At 32.7% G+C, this 23378-nt stretch overlaps 1 protein-coding gene across 2 annotated transcripts; it reads left to right on the top strand.

The window, feature by feature from the left end:
• Positions 1-11613: 11613 nt before the first annotated feature.
• On the top strand, positions 11614-21773 carry LOC148310812 (uncharacterized protein C14orf119). Of its 2 annotated transcripts, none has more exons than XM_088257788.1 (3): positions 11614-11749; positions 15527-15768; positions 16836-21773. In XM_088257788.1, exons 2-3 carry the CDS (start codon positions 15565-15567, stop codon positions 17160-17162), a joined length of 531 nt encoding a protein of 176 aa, XP_088113914.1. In that variant the 5' UTR covers positions 11614-11749; positions 15527-15564; the 3' UTR covers positions 17163-21773. The 2 variants fall into 2 exon arrangements, with proteins under 2 accessions (XP_088113914.1, XP_088113915.1); XM_088257789.1 differs by having other exon boundaries at positions 11627-11749; positions 15551-15768.
• Positions 21774-23378: the final 1605 nt, after the last annotated feature.

The raw sequence follows: 23378 nt of genomic DNA, 5'->3' as shown, positions 1-23378 counted from the left end.
GTGCATGTTTTTTAGCATGTATGTGTGCGTGTTTGTATGTTTGTGTGGGTGGATGCATGTGTGTGTGCTTGTGGGTGTGTATGTTTATATGCGTTATAAATTTGGTTCAATCTTATAATTATAACATATACGATACACTAATTAAATATTAATTATAAAGTCTTAAATATATATATATAATATATATATATATATATATATATATATATATATATATATATATATATATATATATATATATATATGTGTGTGTGTTTGTATGTATTTTAATTTAAATGTCGCGTAAACCATGGAAAGGAGTTTTAGTTTGTACGTTTAGACGTTACACAGGCAAATCATATTGCTTTGCATAAATTAGCGGCGTGATGGTTACACATTGTTATTTGGTCAAAAAAAACAATAATAGAAAATCATAGCGACCAACCCGGGGACTTCATAATCCAAGATCACCCATTCAAATATTCACGGCCCTCGACGATGTCAATTTCCGGGCTATTCTGCCGCTGAGGCCGCTCTGCAGGAACGGGAAGAAACACCAACGAATCGATTTCACGCCTAAAACAGGCATTGTCGGCAGTGTGAGCACGCGTGTTTGCCCGAAAGGCAACGAAATGGCAATGTGCCCGACAACCTTGCTGGACATCGTAGGGCGGCCAATATATAGTACAAGGATGAAAGAAAATCAACCGGCAAATATAACAATGCATCAAATATATAATAATATAACAATAATATGGGTTTTTCGACATTTATTGATGTGTAAAAACTATAAACTTATTATTTTATTATTTAATAATAATAAAATCCTTATCCGCACCCGAATGGTGCATAAGGCACTGTGTCATATAAACGCAGTGTTATTTTTTAATAGATTTATATTATCCACTGACACTTCGTGATGGAATTGCATTTTTAATATATTATTAGATTAAAACCAATATTTTTAGCTTTTCCACTTTATTTTTATTTGACTACGTCGTTACCGACATCATCAGTCTGATGATGTCGGTAACGACGAAACCCGGTCGCTGGTCAAATAAAAATAAAGTGGAAAAGCTAAAAATATTGGTTTTAATCTAATAATATATTAAAAACGAAGTGTTATCTTGATCGTTTTACACATGAAGGAAAGGTGATCAGCCCTCCGCTTCAGGTACCAGTCCATGGTAATATTGAATAAATATGACAGTGAAAAAATTACTTATATTTATTTTTACCCCCCTTGGGAATCGAACCCGGGACCTCCAAAACGGTAGCCGAGCGTGCTGACCATTACACTACGGAGGCGGACAATATTTTATTATATAAAACGCAATTCCACCAAGGATTGTCAGTACGAAAATGCATCAAATGTTGGAAGCGCTACTTGTAGCATCGTGATGTATTATATTTTATTTTTATTTTTTATTTTTACTAAAAAAAGTAAAAGACTTTATAATTAATATATAGTTGGTGTATCATATGTGTTATAAATATTAGATTGTATATATATATATATATATATATATATATATATATATATATATATAGTACACAGTACTGTCCCTGTATTGCTATTCAAGTACAGTAACATTAGATTGAAATGTAAAAAGTTGCAAATAATGTAAAATAGGTACTTTTAAAGAAACAACGTCTATATGACGCACATAGGGCGGCGCGTATAATTAACAAACTATTGTATATATACTCTAACGTACGTACTGTATTACAAATTTCTCGGATAATCCGAACTTTACCAAATCCAAACAGGCCACAGCCTTTTTTATTTTGAATTGTAACAAAAAAATTAGTTGTTTTATTACTTAAATAGGGCATTATTATTCATATTTAAGATGAAAGTCTTACCTTGTAAATAGCGCACATTCTCACCGACTTCAGGCAGGAGATGAAGGAACGTCGTGGAGAGGAGGACTCCTCCACCAAAGGACAGCAGTACGAGGACGATCCTGTTGGAGGACTTGATGTCCGCGGCGGTCTGTCCTTCGCCGATCCACTTGAACTTCTTGGCCAAGAACATCGGAGCAAACCCGACGATCAAAGACGCGACCAAAAGAACAACCATCGCCACAATTTTGGCAATGACAACATCCGACAACCCTTCGTGTTCGTGCTCACCATCCTCCCCGTGCTTCTGATCTATCAATCGATAGATGCTGAGAGCCATCTTATTAGTTAAAAACAATAATTAACAATGAAAATTTTGTCTTTGAACTGTTATTCAACACACTGGTGAAGTATTTACGCTCATAGACTAAAATCTCTGCAGTTTTGAATACGAATCACAAATTTCGGAGCCGGAAACGCGAGTTCGCGGTATTATTCCGCAAATGAGATACGGACCCCAAAAACCAGCGAATTTATATGTAAAATAAGCTCTCAATTTTGCGATAAGATGCCAGTAATCGTCGATTATTGAGGAGATAGGATTGGATTATCTCGCGTTAGTTCATCGCATGGTTTAATTCGATCTTGCTACCTTTTTTTGCAAATTCGAATCAAATTGCCGAATTGCAAAAGGGAAGTATAAATGAAATTAAAAATAAATAGATATTACCACACAGCGACTGCCGAATAATTTATTTTTATCAAAACATATAACATATATAAGTCATATATTTAATCTTCCCGATGAATACTTTCCATTTCTCATTTTGGGACATGGGATTCTAACAAGACTGAAACACAAATAAGAAAGTTAAAAACACAGGTCAATATATAAAATTCAAACAAAAACCGGGTACGGGAAATAGGCAAAAGGGTAGAAGCATGTGTAAGCATGTTTAAGCATGTTTAAGCATGTTTAAGCATGTGTAAGCATGTTTAAGCATGTTTAAGCATGTTTAAGCATGTTTAAGCATGTGTAAGCATGTTTAAGCATGTTTAAGCATGTTTAAGCATGTGTAAGCATGTTTAAACATGTTTAAGCATTTGTTAGCATGTTTAAAAATGTTTAAGCATGTCTAAGCATGGGTAAGCATGTTTAAACGTAAAAAAAAACATAAAAACACAAGGAAAGATTCATTCAAACCCTTATCCGCAACCCAATGGTGCATAGGGCACTGCATCATATAAACGCTGTGTTATCTTGATCGTTAACACATGAAGGAAACGTGATTAGCCCTCCGCTTCCGGTACCAGTCCAAGGTAATATTGATTAAATATTAGAGTGAAAAAACAATTTATTTATTTGACCCCCCCTGGGAATCGAACCCGGGACCTCCAGTACGGTAGCCGAGCGTTCTGACCACTACACTACGGAATCGGACATTAAGGTAAGAAGCATGTTTAAAATGAACAAATGAGAAAATCACACAAATATCTTCCCATAAGGTATTTTTGTAGTTCATTTATTGATAGAACCCAATCAGGGAATTGGGTTCTATTTGATATATCGCTCACTCCTTTCAAGAACGTCATAAATCAAAAAACTTAATTTTTCAGGAGAACGTTTTTAAAGTTTAAAAATATAAAAAAATGTATTATAAATAAATATCAAGCCACTTATTGAACTTTTTACTGTGCAATAGATCTTTTTAGGTAAAACCTGAAAGTTTTTTCTCCATTAGATATATTAAGTATATTTAAAAAAATAATTAAACAATACCTTTGAATCAAAATGCAAAAACAACATTTTCTGCCCTGTAGCGGGTAAATATTAAGTTAAAAATATGCCTCTTTTGCTGGGATATAGTACATTTTCTGAGCATTCCGAAAACATGCACAACTGAAAATTTACGATTTTTGATTTATGACGTTCTTGAAAGGAGTGAGCGATATGCCAGGCAGCTGGTTATTTTGGGTATAGGCGATATATTGTATGTTCTCGTGTTTTGTGATATCATCATAATTCACTAATAATTTATCTTTTAAAAATTAATGCAACACACTTATGCTGATGTTTTTTATCTCACTCTTATTTGGCGTTTTAAAGCACGTAACAACGATTTATCGTTTATTTTCGTTTTCAAGCGACGATTCGCAATATGTAATATCAGTTTTGCCTTCCTGCGGAGTGAACATAAAAATGTTTTCAAATTGTGTCATTAAATATTAATTATTGTCGTGGAAACGTTTCATGCTCTGTTGAAGGTTTACAATGCAAACACATATCAGCATTTATCATACGCAAGCATCGGATCTAAACGTCATATTTATATGTTTAGAGACGCATTTTTACCGTTCAAAATTCACTCAATCAATGCAAGTGAACGGGTCAATATGATCTGGTCGTCGACGAACGAACCACGACTACTTAAAATGCACAACTGTGTTTTTGCCCAGAATTTTCACTCAAGAATTACATGAAATTATAGTACCTAATTATAAACATAAGGGTAAACGTGTGTCGGGTTGTGGTCCCGTGGTTAGTCTCGCGGACTCTTAAGTCAGAGTTTCTCAGTTCGAACCCACTCTACCACAATTGGATACCTATTTCTAATAATGAGCCGCTTAGACTCACAGAAATAGTATGAAATTTAAATATTTGTGTAAATTATAAAAACACAAATATTTCTCTTTTAAATAAAAAAAAATACACTCACGAGCAGGCATAAGCTATAAAGCTGTGAAAAAAAAGTTGAAACCTAAGTAGGGCCATGATAAGCGGTGTTGCATAAGCCGTAGATAGATTTCAGAATCACTTGGACTTTAGGTAATTAAAAAAAAATTGTCAAAATATTAATTCACAAATATGGGTTTCTGAATATATTATTAGATTAAAACCAATATTTTTAGCTTTTCCACTTTATTTTTATTTGACGATGTCGGTAACGACGGTCTGGTCTGATGATGTCGGTAACGACGTAACCCGGTCGCTGGTCAAATAAAAATAAAGTGGAAAAGCTAAAAATATTGGTTTTAATCTAATAATATATTAAAAATGCAATTCCATCACGAAGTGTCAGTGGATAATATAAATCTATTAAAAAATGGGTTTCTGAACTTTGGAGTTACCTATTTTTACATTTATGACATCTTAACATAGATGAAGAAGAATATGGAAGTTCGGGTATTTACAAAAAGGTCTCTGCTAAAGTATTTTTCTCAATTTTTTCATTTATGATACAATTTAAAGGAAACATGATTGATGTTTTATTTTATTTTATAAAACTATTTTTCTTATCTGAAATACTTTATTTAGTTAAAGTTATTAATATCAAGATATATCTATTTACGACATTTCTCTTTGATATATCTTTATTTAATTAAAATCAATTGTAAAAACTTACTTCAATACAATGTAGCAATAACTACAAAGTATTGAGATAAGATATAAAAAGCTAGAAAAGTATTTATTTTTCCAATTACATCTAATAGATTTATATTATCCACTGACACTTCGTGATGGAATTGCATTTTTAATTTATTATTAGATTAAAACCAATATTTTTAGCTTTTCCACTTTTTTTTTTTTTTTTTTTTTGGTGGAAAAAAGTGGAAAAGTTAAAAATATTGGTTTTAATCTAATAATAAATTAATTACATCTAAGTTTATTATTTACACATTAATTTGATTTGGATTTCAATGTTTTTAATTTAGTATTTCATATATTTATTTTGAGCATGTTAACAGAATGTCAGAAGACAGACTTCCACGTATCGCCATTCAAGGGAACCCTGAAGGACGCAGACCCCCAGGCAGACATCCAAAAAGGCGGAAAACCAGCTGGGAGTCAACATCCCAAGAGCGACAGGCGGAGGCACAAATAGATCCTTAGGATCTACAAAAAAATAAGAAGAGTTATTTATTTTATAACTAGCAGCTAGTACAGCTGCTGTACCTAGCCACGCGTTGTTGTGGCTCAGTCAAATAGAAATGAAATAAAATAGAAAGCACGCATTTCAAATATGTCCGATTTAGAATCCTTTGAAACCAATGAAAATACACAAAAAATACGAAATAACAGTTCAATTGAAAATTCAATCTGGCAGCATCTGTCAAGAAGCATGCCGTCCGCCACGAATTATTTTATTTTATTTGTTCGGGAACTGTACAGCTTTACATTTAAAAAAAGTGTAGAATAAAAAAAAAATGTTACATTAACAATAATAAACATTACATTACATCAACAAAAATAGTTACATTAATAAAAATAAAACCAATTAAACAATTCCACATTTATGTTATAATAACTATTAAAACATTAATAAAACATCTTCAGTATTCCGTGTGGAGCTGTTCATGACAGGAGACGAAATAATCGGCGCTTGTGTATAGGACTGCATCAATACGATGCAGTGCCGAATGCACCTCGGTGGTTGGAGCGCTACGTGCACCGCGGTCAAGGGATAACTGGAGAAGAGTCATTGCTTCCACAAGGGTCTCAGTAATAAGGAATAAGACGGAGTAGAATGTATGGGGAGATACGTGAATACGGAAGCTGTGAATATTGTTTGCAAAGACAGATCGGTGTGGGGTTCTAATCTCTCTGCTTACCCCTGCAGAAAAGCGGCGTGATGGTTAGTTGGTTAGTTATTCTATTTTATACTCCACTTAAACCTTTCCAAAATCGTGGGAACCAAGGTTATATACAGGTGAATCAGTTCACGATTATCTACCAAAATGGTCTATTATATGATAAATAATTTTGTTATATTGTTACAAGAAATGCACTTCAATTTAAATTTCAACTCAATTCAGGTTTGATTATAATAAATAATAACAATAAATTTGGATACAACATTTGAGTGTGTCCAAATACTTGTTCACAAATCTGGATTAACTCCAACAGTAGGAAAATAACTTCTATAGTAGATCTTTGTCACGATGTTTGTTTATTGGCTAATACATTAATATGTAAATCACAAGACTATCGGTAGCATTCTTATTGAAATCTGTAGAGAACTAAGGGAGATATTAAGGTTTAAACTTTAGATATTGGAATAAAACGAAAAACGTGCGTTCGCATACGTCATCCAATTACCTATATTATAAATGTATATATATATATATATATATATATATATATATATATATATATATATATATATATATATATATATATATATATATATATATATATATATATATATATATATATATTTATAAAACAAAGATTTTTAAAAAGGCATTCAAATGTCAATGACCCATATGATAAATGTTATCTCAATATGCAGGTATGTAATTTTATTATCTGTTATTAAGTCTGCATGCTTTAATATAATAATCGTTTTTTAAACATATTATGCACTTTATCAGTAATTCCTTGCTATCCATTGGAGAAATTTGAATTGTATACTTCTCAATATGTTACATATCTCTACAGAGACAATGCATCATGTACGAAAGTGATTTTGAAGTCATGCCACCCGAAGGATTTACGCCAGCAATTGACAAGAGTATAAAGTAATCATTAAAGCCACACAGTGATATAGCATCCCAACAAGGCAGCTGCCACATCTGGTTGCCTTAGAAATATCGTCTGGACCAACAAGCATATGAGAACAGAAAGTAAAATAGGATATACAAGACATGCGTAGGACCAACTTTTTTATATATGAGAGTTGCATTGATTTTTTACCTTGCTTATTATGCTTTACCTCCGAGATGAAGACTCTCCGATCCATAACCGGAAACACATTGCGAGACCGAGTAATAAATACCGGCATCCGGAGCATGTGTAAGACGGAGGATATCGTGATGTGGGGACGCCAACGAAGGCGATACTGGAATGATCATGTAAACAGAATGTCAGATGACAGACTTCTACGTATCGCCCTTCAAGGAATCCCTGAAGGACGCAGACCTCCAAAAAGGTGGAAAAACAGCTGGGAGTCAACATCATTAAGTAGACTTTTGTTATGACTAAAAAACATATTTTATTTAATCTGTGTTGGGAACAAGAGAGATAATCTAGTGTGGGCCAATCAGGAACATCTCAACACTTACTCATTGTTGGGAAGAAACCACAAAAAACTCCTTTGGAGAAGCCGGACTGTTGACAGTCATCAACAGGCCTTCCGTTTCACTAGAAGAGGGTCCGGCATTTTGTGTCCTAGCTTGATTTAAAGTACCAATGTCCTTCGTATTTTTATCATGTAAGTTACCACCTATTTTGAGAATTACTGATAAACTTACACGGAATGTCTAAGACCAATCATGACGTATGCGGTGGAAACAAGAGTCGACAAAATCAGAGCCAAAAACCTACTCACATTATCGGAAATGAAATGAAAAATGAATATTGTGCAAGAATTATAAAGGTCTATCACAGAATGGACGCTCAGAGACAGAATTTGAAACGAAGATAAAATATTAAGCGGACCTTTGAGACAGAGGATGTCGTACGATGAAGTAGAAAACGAATAAGGTTTTGGAGAGACCATATCAATAGGATGGATGAACAACAATCCCATACATTTTAGCTAACGTGATATCACCACCGCCTTCCCCGAAGACCACCATAGAGATGGAAGGATATCTGAACGTCAACAATACAAGAGGAGAGAAAAAACAGATCTTCAGATCTAATAGTAGCCAACTAATACCAATACCAAAAAGTAAACACAAAAAAATTAAAGCAAAGATAACCCGTGAGCTAATAATTTCTATTCAATAAGAAATAAGCTATATAAAATGTACATATACCCACACACAGGCCATGCCTTTGTGGGATCTTCTTTTGTACCATATTATGTATTTTTTATGTTTTTTTTGTACTTGTATTTACATATCGCTCACTCCTTTCAAGAACGTCATAAATCAAAAAACTTGATTTTTCAGTAGAACGTTTTTAAAGTTTAAAAATATAATACAATGTATTAAAAATAAATATCAAGCCACTTACTGAACTTTTTACTGTGCAACAGATCTATTTAGGTAAAACTTGAAGGTTTGTTTTCTCCAAAATGCAAAAACAAAACTTTCTGCCCTGTAGCGGGTAAATATTAAGTTTAAAATATGCCTATTTTGCTGGGTTGTAGTACATTTTCTGGGCATTCCGAAAACATGCACAACTGAAAAATGACTATTTTTTATTTATGACGTTCTTGAAAGGAGTGAGCGATAGTTTAATGCAAAAAAAAGAAAATAAATAAAAAAAAGAAAAAAAATACAGAAAAAGAAGAAGATGAAGATGAAGAAGTATGATATATCATACGTGTAAAAATATTATTTAATAAAAATGCTTTATAGCGTGTACTATTACTCATTTTACAACGACTTACGAATATTTATATATTTATAACGGAATAAACCCAGAGTTATCGTTGCGATGTAATAAAGTCTAACGGATTTAACGACTGATAACGAATTAAGTCGAACGACTAGATTATCGTTCAGGATAATAAATGAGCACTCTTCTAGAAACTACGCAGTTTCGTTGTTATATAACGAATAACGTCGTTAACACCTGCAGCCGATCGTTATCAGTTTTGTGACCGTTTAACGATATCGAAAAATCCGTTGCGACGCGACTCCAAGACGCCGATTGAAGTTCCATTCAATACAAGGTTGCCCACAAATTAATATTGAGGCCCAATATAGGAAACCCTCCAGGCAGACCTCCAAAAAGGTGTAAAAATAGCAGAGAGTCAATATCCCAAGAGCGACAGGCGGAGGCACAAACAGATCCTTAGGATCTACAAAAAGAAGAAGAAGAAGAAGCCCAATATATGATAAATCGCAACTTAATTTTCTTAAAACCCAAGTGACATTTGACGTAATTAAATTGTTTGTTTAAGGCCCATTATTTGTTAAGTCGCAACATAATTTTCTCTAAATCCAGGTAACATTTTACGTAATTCATTTTTGTCTTAAAACACCGTTTTTGCATTGAAAAAAAGGTCTTTCTTCGAAATAATTATTTGATTTTGAAAAGAAACGGTTAATGAAAGGTAAGGAGTTAAAAAATTTATAAAATATATTTTCTATAGAACAAAAAATATCCAATATCCATTATTTTTAAAAAATCGGGCATGAATCGGGCAGATATCGCTCACTTCTTTGAAGAACGTCATAAATAAAAAAAACTTGATTTTTCAGTAGAACGTTTTTAAAGTTTAAAAATATAATACAATGGATTAAAAATAATTATCAAGCCACTTATTGAACTTTTGAATGTGCAACAGATCTTTTTAGGTAAAACCTGAAAGTTTTTTCTTCATTTGAAAAATATTTAGTATATTTAAAAAAATAATAAAATAATACCTTTTCTTCAAAATGCAAAAACAACATTTTGTGCCCTGTAGCGGGTAAATATTAAGTTAAAAATATGCCTCTTTTGATGAGATACATTTTCTGGGCATTCAGAAAACACGCACAACTGAAAATGGACGATTTTTTATTTATGACGTTCTTGAAAGGAGTAAGCGATATGTTTCATCTCAAATTATAATATTATACTTTTTCTTCATCATCTCCTAGCGCAACGCAACCCTGTTACTCGTATTTATAACGACAAAAGTATTAATCGTTACCTACTTATAACGAATCTCGCAAGATAAGCTCTTCTTTGTTCTCGAATTGAGATAAACGTGTTTTTTCCAAGGTAAAACAATATTAATACCAAGTTTATTGATGATAAATAGTTTAATAAACTTTGGCCAGACCATTACTTTGTATCTAGGCTTTGCGTATAAAAGTACTTATTTTATTATAGGTACATCTCTACGACACATCGAATGATATATTTAAATTAGAGATGGCGGGATAATTTTTTTTTATGATATGCATAGGTAGGTACTTGAATTACATCCTGTCAGTACTTAACCAGTAAAACAAATTAATAAAATAACATTACTTCTAGTAGGTAAAAAAATGTTTCAGTAATTTTATTTTTCAGACAAAACGGATTCGAAAGTCGTTCAAAATAAAAGTCTAAGTTACTCGTATCTACACTGAGTACTCGACTTGAACAGTATTCTAAGAAAATAAATAAATATTTGTTTTTGTTTTCAGAGTGGAAGAAAGAAAGTAAAAATAGAAGTGTCTCCACTATTTTTTTCTAAACAACCATAGACGGCTACAGTGAACTTACACATATGGATGAGATTTATGATAAATGTAGGAGTTCCAATTTTTTTAGTAGTGTGGTTGATTGGTGAATGTTGCACTTGTGTAAAGTGATCACTTGACCAGCCAGTGACAGGTCATAACCCCTATAAATACTAAGACATATGGAAGACTTCTTCGCTTATGTTGAGATGTCGAAATGTAAAATTTTATGTTATCTGTAGTACAGAGTAAAATTTTAACTTCGGTATAGAATCCCAACCCTGATATACATGTACATACTAACCTACGAAAAAAATGAAAATAAAGTTTACTTGCCATATTGTTTTTTAACGCTATTCAGCGCCATCTCACGATAAAGATTAAAAACTGTTTTAATGGCATCATGATTCTACTAATCAATAGATGTCAGTAAATTCATTATTAAATTTCGTTTTCATTCGCAATTTCTTATGAATCCTATACGAAAATTCTTTACGAAAAATTTTACGTGTAAATTCATCGACGAAGGGCGAAATTCATCGTAAAAAGGAAATCGCAAGCGGAAATTTGCGTGCGCAGACTGCCTAAGTACCTACATATTTTTTTAAAAAATCAGTCTAAAATAATCTTTAAGTTGTCGCATTGGATTTTATCCAAGGTCACCTCACAGCCGCCAACTTTACAGAGTAAGTTTACAAAATTCACAACTTTCTGTCAAGATTGTCGGCGTTTCTACTGTCACGAGTTTTTGTTGACATTGATAAATCTGTTCGCCGCATTTCCATATTTATCGTTACTTGTGACCGTCGCCACTACCGTAAGTTACCTGCGAATATAATTTCATTTGCAACGCGTAGAAAGTTCTATCGTAACAGTGAAATTTCTCCATAACGGTATGCCCGAGATGTGGATGTGACATTCCTGGGTACTAAATAGTTGACACATTTCTAATTGCTGATAAATTGTTGTCATTGTGAGAAATTTGTTTCGAAATATGTAAACAAAGTGGTGAATTGAAAACAGTGAACTTCCAGCATTTATTTACAGTAATCAATTGTATATTTTCCTTCAATTTTACTTTCGTTTGGAAATATTGCATTAGCAGTGCGTGTCAGGAAAACATGCTTTCTAAATCAATACATATAGAAACAAGTTTACTTGAAAGAATTATATAAATAAATTTAAGTTTTCAGCTATAAATATATAATAACTTCTAATAATAAATAAATCTATATGGCAATTAGATTAACAGCAATGTAATTTTTGTTTGTTTGTCAAATTGTGTGATTTTTTAACAGTTTTTCAAAATAAATCAATGGGTGAATGTTAGGGTAGTGGTTAGACAATTTGGCTATATTTTATTTGGTTTTCTATTGGTAAGGTCAAAATAAATACAAAGTTATTTTTGACCCTAATATGCTAGGACATAAAATGCTCACCCTCTTCTAGTGGAGCGGAAGGTCTGCTGATGACAGTCAACAGTCCGGCTTCTCTTGAGGAGTTTAATGTGGTTTCCTCCCAGCAATGAGCAAATACTGAGAAGTTCCTGATTGGCCCACACTAGATTATCCCTCCCGTTCCCAGCACAGATCAAAATAAAACATGTTCGTTAGCTAGAAAAAACATATTTTTTTTAAGTTAGAAAAAACAAAAATCCACTTAATGATGTATATAAACCTTGTGCATAATAAGCAAGTTAATAATAAATGCAATTCTTATCTAAAAATTAAAAAAATCCACATGCTTTAACCATTTCAACACACCTTACTTAATTTCATGGATGATGCTTATTTCAGCCTTGCATTCCTTCCTTGTATCGCCATGAGAGATGGCATTTTGACTGCATTCAGTCTACTTTCATCCTTTTGACTAATATTACACACATTATTTTGTATAGAATAATGCCGACATTTAAATTATTTATTGATTCGGCATTAACTTTGTGGAATGATATAATTATTTTATTAAAATTAAACACTTGAATAAACCACTTATATCGAGTTTTATTTTTATTAACGACTAGTTTCGAAAACGACACTTGTTTTCATCTTCTGTTACAAATTAAAACTAACGAATAAAAATATATTTACACCTAAATATATTTTTATTCATTAGTTTTAATTTGTACCAGAAGATGAAAACAACTGTCGTTTTCGAAACTTGTCGTAAATAAAAATAAAACTTGATAAAGTGTTTAATTTTAATAAAAAATCTACATTTAAACATGTAACATTTTAAAGGTGTCCCAACTTGATACGAAACACGTATCATTCTTCCCTTTTTTACAAAAGAAGATGGAAGTCTGAGCTTCCCAGGGCTTACAACCTGAAATTTGGCTGGCTTACACGATCACTTTATACACTTGTGTAACGTTCACCACTCTGCCTATTATTGAACATGAATTTTTTTTAAATTCTTGAATCATGTATACAGTAAAACCTCTATCTATCGTTCCTCAAATAATCGTTTTCCCGGATGTGTCGTTTATTTCTCTTACCCCAAATTCATTTGATACAAAAATAGTAAAGATTATTGGATTCCATACCTATATGTTTCTGTGCATGTATGGAAAGTACGCCACTGGTATGTCGTAATGTTTGCTTAATTCTAACACCTGTTCTGAATACTTAAATCTATTTTTAAACACCTCCGTAATTACGGCTCGTATGCAAATGTACACAAGTAGATAATTGGTTTATCGTGGGAGTTAAATATTATTGGAACATGTCCTCAACTCTCAAACTAAACTAAAACTCACATTTTGCGTGTGTCTTTGGTCACCTCGTGCGTGTGTGCGTTATTGAAACGGGAAGCCAGAAAAGGATATTTAAAGAATTCTTACTTACAGATCGTTTATTTGTATAAGCTCTACACTACAATTATTATTGATAATTACCATTAATATTTAACCTAATGAATTAATGAAATATAGAAGTAAAAAGTGAAGCTAGTTAAACACGTCCGTTAGGACCAAGCGGTGCAGGCGAATCTCGGCCTCTTCTCTTCGGTTGGCCGCGATCGCTGATTTCGTTCGGGAATCTCCGTAGCGAATTCGTATTTTTCAGCGGTGCCAATTTGGCGGTGTAGCTAGACGCCTACATGTCTAAATTCTCATACACAAATCTGGATTTCACTACTTATTATTTTTACATTTCGTCATCTCAACATAGGTGAAGAAGAATATGGAAGTCTGGGGGATTTGAAAAATATCTGGTTAAATTATAAGCTGCATAAAAATTAAAAATCATGTTTCAGGCGTCTCCCAGTTTGTAAAATAATCCGGGAAGGATCCTGCATATATTTTTTTAAAAAAATTTAAAATTCCGCTTCCGTAGTGTAATGGTCAGCACGCTTACCTACCGTTCTGTAGGTCCCGGGTTCAATTCCCAGGGGGGGTCAAATAAATATAAGCTTTTTTTTTTACTGTAATATTTATTTAATATTATCCTGGACTGGTACCTGAAGTGGAGGGTTGATCAGTTTTCCTTCATGTGCTAACGATCAAGATAACACTGCGTTTATATAATGCAGTGCCCTATGCACCATTGGGGTGCGGATAAGGGTTTGAAGAAGAATATAAAAATACTTGCGAGTCAAATGCAACCGCAAAAATCTCATTTGATTCTTTTAATTACAATAAATATCGTAAAAATAAACTGTAAACATTTTTTAAACTAAAATATTTGTACACAAATATTGTATGTATACTGTAATAACATATGGTCTAAGTGCGGCCCGCACTAATCCCCACGTAAAATATTTGACTCTTTTACAACATAAGGTTTGCGACCCACGATAGAGAGATAGCTGGTCATCCACTTGTGAACAGAACACAGTCCTAGCTAAAAAGAAGAAGATTATCTTTTTGGCCTACATTCTAAACCAGAGGTGTCAAACTCAAAAGGCGCCAAGGGCCAAAAAAGGAATTATGGGTACGCCGGTGGGCCACATAAAAAAACTCAATAATCTCATTTTCATTTTTATCTAACTTTAAGTGAATAATTTATAGCCAAAGACAGTCACACAAGGTACAGTAGAGGTAGATCCAACTTAAAGATTTTGTAAAAGAATATCATATCGCTCACTACTTCCAACTATATCATATATGAAAAATCGACGATTTTCAGTTGTGCGTGTTTTCGGAATGCCCAGAAAATGTACTATATCCCATCAAAAGCGGCATATTTTTAACTTAATATTTACCCGCTACAGGGCAGAAGGTGTTGTTTTTGCATTTTGAAGAAAAGGTTTTGTTTAATTGTTTTTTAAATATACTAAATATTTTTCAAATGGAGAAAAATTCTTCAGGTTTTACCTGAAAAGATCTGTTGCACAGTAAAAAGTTTAATAAGTGGCTTGATATTTTTTTTAATACATTTTATTATATTCTTAAACTTTAAAAACAATCTCCTGAAAAATCATGTTTTTTGATTTATGACGTTCTTGAAAGGAGTGAGCGATATGTTCCTGTACAAAAAATTTATTTCAATGAAGAATTAAAATAAATGAAAATTATATCCGCGGGCTGAAAAAAAAATACTCCACGAGTTAGACATGCCTGTTCTAAACCATGTTTTCTTATTTCTCTTTTTAGAGTTTATTTAATTGGATAATTAAGTCTTGGTTACCGCAATGGCCGCCCCGAACTTGTCCAACGACGCCCAGCTGCGCTACATGATGCAGTGGTTCGAGGAGTGGAGTGAGCTGCAGCGTCAGGACTTCCTGCCCATCCTGGCGGAGAAGGTGGCAGCCAACGGGGCCTACGTCAACGGCATCGTCAACTCCATGAACTCCGTCAACTGCCAGGACAAGCCCATGAACCTCTTCCAGTGTCGAGTGAGAAAAGAATCTTTAGAACAAAATTTTATTTTGTGATATCACATATCGCTCACTCCTTTCAAGAACGTCATAAATCAAAATACTTGATTTTTCAGGAGAACGTTTTTACAGATAAAAAATATAATACAATGTATTAAAAATAAATATTTAGCCACTTAATTAAACAATACCTTTTTTTCAAAGTGCAAAAACAACATTTTATGTCCTGTAGCGGGTAAATATTAAGTTAAAAATATGCCTCTTTTGCTGGGATATAGTACATTTTCTGGGCATTTTGAAAACATGCACAACTGAAAATTGACGATTTTTGATTTATGACGTTCTTGAAAGGAGTGAGCGATATATCCTATATAGGATGCATTTTTTTATCAGCTGAAAAGTTAACGTTAAAAGTTAAACTGACAGTATACAATGGAGTCCTGGTATGGAAGTGAAGCATGGAGTTGGCAAAAGAAGGATGAAAGTATACTGAATGCAGTTGAATGTACGGCAAAACAATGCGGCATATTCCTTTAAAATAAAAAAAAACTAAGATTTTTTATATTATTTTGAGAAATAAAAATACTTTGTTTTTTGATCCACTCACATTTTTTTTAACAACCAACTAGTTGGTTGTTAATAAAAATGTGAGTGGATCAAAAACAAAGTATTTTTATTTCTCAAAATAATATATCAATATGATCCACAAAGTTAATGTTTTCAATAATCAAAAAATAAAAGATTACTTAACTTATAATTAAAATATAACTTTGTGTTAAAATCACAATGAATATTTTATTATAATAGAATATTTATAGTGATTTTTAAAACACAGATTTTTTGAGTCTACTAAGTTGTATTTTATTGTTAAAAAACACATAAATATGATAATATTGTGACAATTGTATCGCCTAGAAATGACATTTTGAAACAAATGTTTGATTTAACAATTAATACATAAATTTAAATAGAGTTCTACAAATTAAACGCCAAATCAATCAATAAATAAGTTATATTTAAATTATAAAATGGCAAATCACAATGTTAGTGCTCCAAATATAAATTAGATTACTTAACTGTTTCAGGTAAAATTGTTTAACGACTGGTTCACAAACTGGTCGAATGACGACCGCAACAAGCTGGTAGCCAGGATCTCGGAGATGGACGAGGAGTTTGGCAGGAAGCTGCAGGAGGAAATCACCGGGAACAAGCAGGTCATCGACGGGGAGCCCTCGCAGGGGGAGGCGTTCCTGGTCACGGCCCAGCCGGGGCAGGTCATCGCCGAGAACGGGGTCCACCACCCCGACGAAGAGGTGGAGATAGAGAACCAGGAGGTGATCGACGACCAGGTAGAGTCGCCGCCGATGCACCTAGCCGAGAGCAATATTCCCATACAGATCACGGCGGAATAAGCTTATCAAATGTTGGTAAGTACAGCAAGACCTCTTTGAACTGTTCGCCGCCACGAGCGCGTTAACGCGCTCTCCAATTCCGTGCTCGCCAGGCCGGCCATACAAAATGAGCGCTCTCCTTTGAGCTAGAAAAAAGTTATTTTTTTAAGTTAGAAGAAACAAAAATCCACTTAATGATCTATGTTACGTGGTTTCCTCCCAGCAATGATCAAACGCTTAGAAGTTCCTGATTGGCCCACACTAGATTATCCCTCCCGTTCCCAACACAGATTAAAATAAAACATGTTCGTTAACTAGAAAAAACATATTTTTTTTTATGTTAGAAGAAACAAAAGTCCACTTAATGATCTATAAACCTTGTGCATAAGAAGCAAGGTAAATAATAAACGCAATTCCCATCTAAAGAGAAATAAAATCCACATGCTTTAACCATTTTAACACACCTTACTTAATTTCATGGATGATGCTTATCTCAGCCTTGCATTCCTTCCTTGTATCGCCATGAGAGATGGCATTTTGACTGCATTCAGTCTACTTTCATCCATCTCAACACACCTTTCTTAATTTTACCTTCTTCTTCTTCTTCTTTTTGTAGATCCTAAGGATCTGTTTGTGCTTCCGCTTGTCGATCTTAGGATGTTGACTCCCAGCTGTCTTTCCACCTATTTTGGAGGTCTGCCTGGAGGTCTGCGTCCTTCAGGGTCATCAAATCCTATTGCAATATTTTTTTATTAGAATATATAGTGACATCTATTAAGAAGATCAAGAAGTACTAAAACATTACAATTTTCCGATATTTTCAAAATGACAGATTTTTAATTTGAATTTTTTTTATTTAATAAAGTTACATTTTTAAGTACAACATAATACATTTTCTAAACATTCATACATATGGCAAACTTTTAGTTTTAGATTTGCTGTGCCTCTCCAAAAAAGAGACTGTACTCTTGTGCTTGGAGAGGGACTTACACTCATGGTTTAATGTTTTCTATAAATAATGGTATAATATTATTTTTTCAAGATTTTTTCAAGATTTATATGTAATGGGCATTATTTTTTTTCTTAAGAATTTTTATGTCTTCAATTTTTTTTAATTTCTTTAGGGAGTTTATTGAAATATTTAATTCCCAAATATTTGAAGTTTTAAGTCACATTTTTAAAAGCTTTTGCATTTTTGTTGAAAAAATCACGGCCTGCTGGGTACGGCCATATTAATACCTTCCGGCATTGAAAGGGTTAAATTTGAAATAGAATATGTAAAAGAAAGTATGCAGTTGACAAAAATTGATGAGACAATAGGACATTCTAAGCACATATTAAATGGATGAGTAGGCGTTCGGATTATAGCGGTGTTCGGATTAAAGAGGTCCTGCTGTATTTATTTTTTTAGGTGAAAACCATAAAAGTTTATGTGGCAAATTGTTATAGAATATTCTTTCTTTTTCCACCCAGTTGTGCATAGAGCGCTGCATCGTATAGAAGCAGTGTTATGGTTTTCACCCTGTCATAATCGCTCACTCCTTTCAACGTCATATATAAAAAAACTTGATTTTTCAGGAGATTGTTTTTAAAGTTTAAGAATATAATGAAATGTATTAAAAATAAATATCAAGCCACTTATTGAACTTTTTACTGTGCAACAGATCTTTTTAGGTAAAACCTGAAGGTTTTTTCTCCAATTGAAAAATATTTAGTATATTTAAAAAATAATAAAACGATACCTTTTCTTCGAAATGCAAAAAATAACACTTTCTGTCCTGTAGCGGGTAAATGTTAAGTTAGAAATATGCCGCTTTTGCTGGGATATAGTACATTTTCTGGGCATTCCAAAAACATGCACAACTGAAATTGACAATTTTTTTATATATGGCGTTGTTGAAAGGAGTGAGCGATATACGTATATGTTGACTCTTGGCTACTCTTGGCTATGACCTCTTTAGATATTCCCAATGTATATTGGTAAGGAGTGGAAAAAATCATCCTCGTATTACTGCCAAACATTTTATTTGAAATACCTCATTTATGTTTTGTTTCACTTCTGCCAATGTGAAACACATTTTTTTAAACGAATTTTACACAATACTTTACTTACCGTAGAACAGAGCTACTTGAACTTTGATGTGTTACTTGAGACATGATTCATTGTTTCCCTGACAGGTGACACTTATTGTCACGATACATTCATTATTGTAGACCAAATACAGATTTAAATCTCTTTTTTGTACTGGGCTCAAGTAACACATCAAAGTTCAAGTACCCTGGTAGTTCTACGGTATAACTTTTCTTTTTGAAATTCCTGAATTTGTAATTTTTTTTTAAATTCTACAATGGTTCACATTTTCAACACTTTCATTCTGAAATATTTTCAAGTAATTTAATATGCTCAAATTATGTCGTAGAATAAAACTGATAGAAAATGAAATATTCGTAATAAATACTTATGCACATCGGTAAGCATTGGTATGCGTTCCCCAATACCGGGATAAAATATATTATATATCTGGTATAATATATGGTATGAATCTCGAATTTCAAAAATAATTCTTGATACCCAATGGTGCATAAACATCCTATAAGACCGACGCATTCATTTATTTTATCAGCTGATGTAGTGCCCTACGCACCATTATGTTGTGGATAGAAGTTACAATCTGTTTATACATTTGTGAATTAATTTTTCTAGATGGTTTTTCCAAGAGTTATCTGCGTGTCGATATATACATTTCATATTGCAAAATATTCCCTTGCGCATTCCAAAACACATTTATGTTACGATTGTGACGCGTGTGTGATCCTGGATTATACTTCTCATTCTTTGATAGTGTAGATATTAAGGAGAAAGTTTGACACATGACGCGGGTGCATTGCCAGCAAACTTAGGCAGACAAGATTCCGAAAAAGGAATTTGCTTGTTTATCAACCTTTCCCTCATAGTGCTAAAAAACTTCCGAGGGCAACGGTGATATGTATTTTGTACACCATATGAAAATGTGATTTAAAAATGTCAATATTCCTAGATGTTGCTTTTATTAACCATAGTCAAAGTTGAAATATAACAATTTTGTAATGTTAGCTCTGGTAAGTATCTGTAAACGAGAAAAAAATACATCGCAAGTAGCCGCAATAGCTAGCTATTGTAGCTAGCTTTATACGCTAGAGTAGCAACACGACCGCCATGGAGGACGACCTGCACGGTACTAAACACGCTACGACATGCGCGTATACGCAAAGCACGGCACTCGCGCACAAACGTTTGTGTATCGGTGATTTTATCCCTGATTTTTTCGCAAATTATTTATTTCCATCGCTGTATGAACAACTTTATATTATTATACTTTTATGTAATACGTAATTATATAATATTTACAACATTTTGAGTGTGTCCAAATACTTGTTCATAAAATCTGGATTATCTCCAATTACAGGAGTTATTTTCATATTATTTTTTGACATCTCATCAAAGATGAAGAAGAATATGGAAGTCTGGGCATTTACGGGGCTGACGACCGTCATAGGCTGGTTTAAGTGATCACTTTACACACGTGTAACATTCACCAATTCTACCCATTGTTGACAACCACACTACTCAAATTCTTGGAATTTACATCTCACCAATAGATGTCTCTAGTGAAGTTCTAGTGATTCAAGAACAAGGTTTCTAAATTGGTTCATATATATAGAACTTCCAAGAATTTGAGTAGTGTGGTTGTCAATAATGGGTAGAATTGGTGAATGTTACACGTGTGTAAAGTGATCACTTAAACCAGCCTATGACGGTCGTCAGCCCCGTAAATGCCCAGACTTCCATATTCTTCTTCATCTTTGATGAGATGTAAAAAAATAATATTATATAATATTACGGAGGAATACAAAAATTCTGAGCCCGTATCTATTATATCTTATAATGATATTCTCATTTTTAATGTCGAGTTGTAGTAAATACATATCACCGGGAGGGAAAGGTTAATGAGTGAAAATGCATGAAGAGTGCGGAGATCACCGATCATTTGAGAGATGTGACCGCAATTTTAATCTGTCTGGGAGTGTAGTCGTACACAGTTGTCCGAACAAAACTTTCCTCAAAGGAATATGGCCGTACATGAACACACGCGCTTATAACTAAAGACTGGTGACATTTTTTTTCTAAAATGGCACTAGTACTGCCATCTGCGATTGGTTTCAAACACTAAAACCAAATTTTATTATTATTTTTCTATTTTACCAACAATATTTTACTTAAAGTTTGTGTGATGTCATCGTAATAATGCTGTCAAAGAAAACCCATGAAATAAAACTTTGATAATTCTGATACAAAACATGTTTACTGGTCTATTATTCAAGAAAATATGTTGACTATAATAAAAAATTGTAAAAACTAAAAAATAATAGTTAAAAGCTCACTTCCCAGATAGGTTTTGTCAGTTGAATTCACTCCCAGACAGGTTAAATATAAATATTAACCCTTTGCCTGATGAGTTTTAATTTTTTTTAAATGCCCGTATGTCGTATGAGCAAAGGGTTAATGCAGATATTTCCGCTAATGTGTAATATATTACTCGTGGGCTTGCAGCTAAAGTAAACAATGAATTAATCTATGAAGCATATTAAAAATATGTTAAAAAAATAATAAGATATGTATATATATATATATATATATATATATATATATATATATATATATATATATATATATATATATATATATATATTGCTAATAGCCATATGTATATTATTTTTCAACTATTCCATTTGATAAATATGTTTTTTCTTGCAGCTTTTTTATGTTTATGTTTTTGTCAACAATTTTTATTGGGAGGTGTATAGAATAGGATTGATTACTGTTTTTTTTTTATTTTATATATGCCTTTGTTCTATTTAAGGTTAAATAACTGTCATTAACTATGTTTAAAAAAATGGTAAAAGCTCGTTGATTGGACTATGATAATTTGAATGTTGCCATATTTTGTAAAATATTTCAAAATCCTGCACCCCTTCGTAATTTAAAAAATTGTTTTATCAGTCAGTTTGATAATTCTTTTTCTAACCCCTATTACATACCCAATGCTGCATAGGGCAGTGCATCATAAATGCAGTTTTATCTTGATCATTAATTATCACATAAAGGAAAGGTATTTAGCCGTGCGCTTCAGGTACCAGTCCAGGGTAATATTAAATAAATATTATAGTGAGAAATCACTTATATTCATTTCAACCCCCCCTGGGAATGGGACCTGGAACCTCTAGTATGGTGACCGAGCGTGCTGACCATTTAACTACGGAAGTGGACGTTTGGTTAGATAATTCAATATTTAAAAATAATATTATTGCTTGAAATTCGAAATAATATAAACACTAGACCAAAAATTTATTACATGAATAAAAGATTTATAAAAATATATCATTTAAATATTGTCCTGATCAAGAGACTTCTTTTTCCTAACCCTTATCCGCGTCTAATGTTGCATTACATATATCGCTCACTCCTTTCAAGAACGTCATAAATCAATTAACTTGATTTTTCAGGAGAACGTTTTTAAAATTTAAAAATATAACACAATGTATTAAAAATAAATATCAAGCCACTTATTGAACTTTTTACTGTGCAACAGATCTTTTGAGGTAAAACCTGAAGGTTTTTTCTCCATTTGAAAAATATTTAGTATATTTAAAGAAATTATTAAACAATATATTTTCTTTAAAATGCAAAATCAACACTTTCTGCCCTGTAGCGGGTAAATATTAAGTTAAAAATATGCCGCTTTTGCTGGGATATAGTACATTTTCTGGGCATTCCGAAAACATGCACATCTGGAAATTGACGATTTTTGATATATGAGGATCTTGAAAGGAGTGAGCCTCCAATTGCAATAAGTGGATTCTACTGTATTTAATTCCTATTCATACACCTCTTTTAATTATTTATTTGATACTGAGCTCACATGTTATAATAAATAGATTATACTATTCACGTGTAGCATACTTTCACTAGATGTAGTAGAGCTACTTTTGTGGCAAGAAAATGTGGCATAGTTTAAGTTAAAAGTGTCATTATATTTTTACATATTAGTTATTTATTTAAACTAATCAAATATATCACGTTCAGAGGCTAATGACAAGAGTCCTAGCCTAGATATTCATTTACGCTATTTTTAGTTCATCTTCAAAGCTTCTTCATGTTTAATAATTACTATTAATTATATATGTACATTCCTAATA

This window comes from Brachycentrus maculatus, unplaced genomic scaffold, assembly GCF_059751285.1.
Source record: "Brachycentrus maculatus isolate JH-2025_06_01 unplaced genomic scaffold, ASM5975128v1 h1tg000087l, whole genome shotgun sequence".
NCBI classification, from domain to species: Eukaryota; Metazoa; Arthropoda; class Insecta; order Trichoptera; family Brachycentridae; genus Brachycentrus; species Brachycentrus maculatus.
This window is presented reverse-complemented; position numbering and strand designations above follow the sequence as displayed.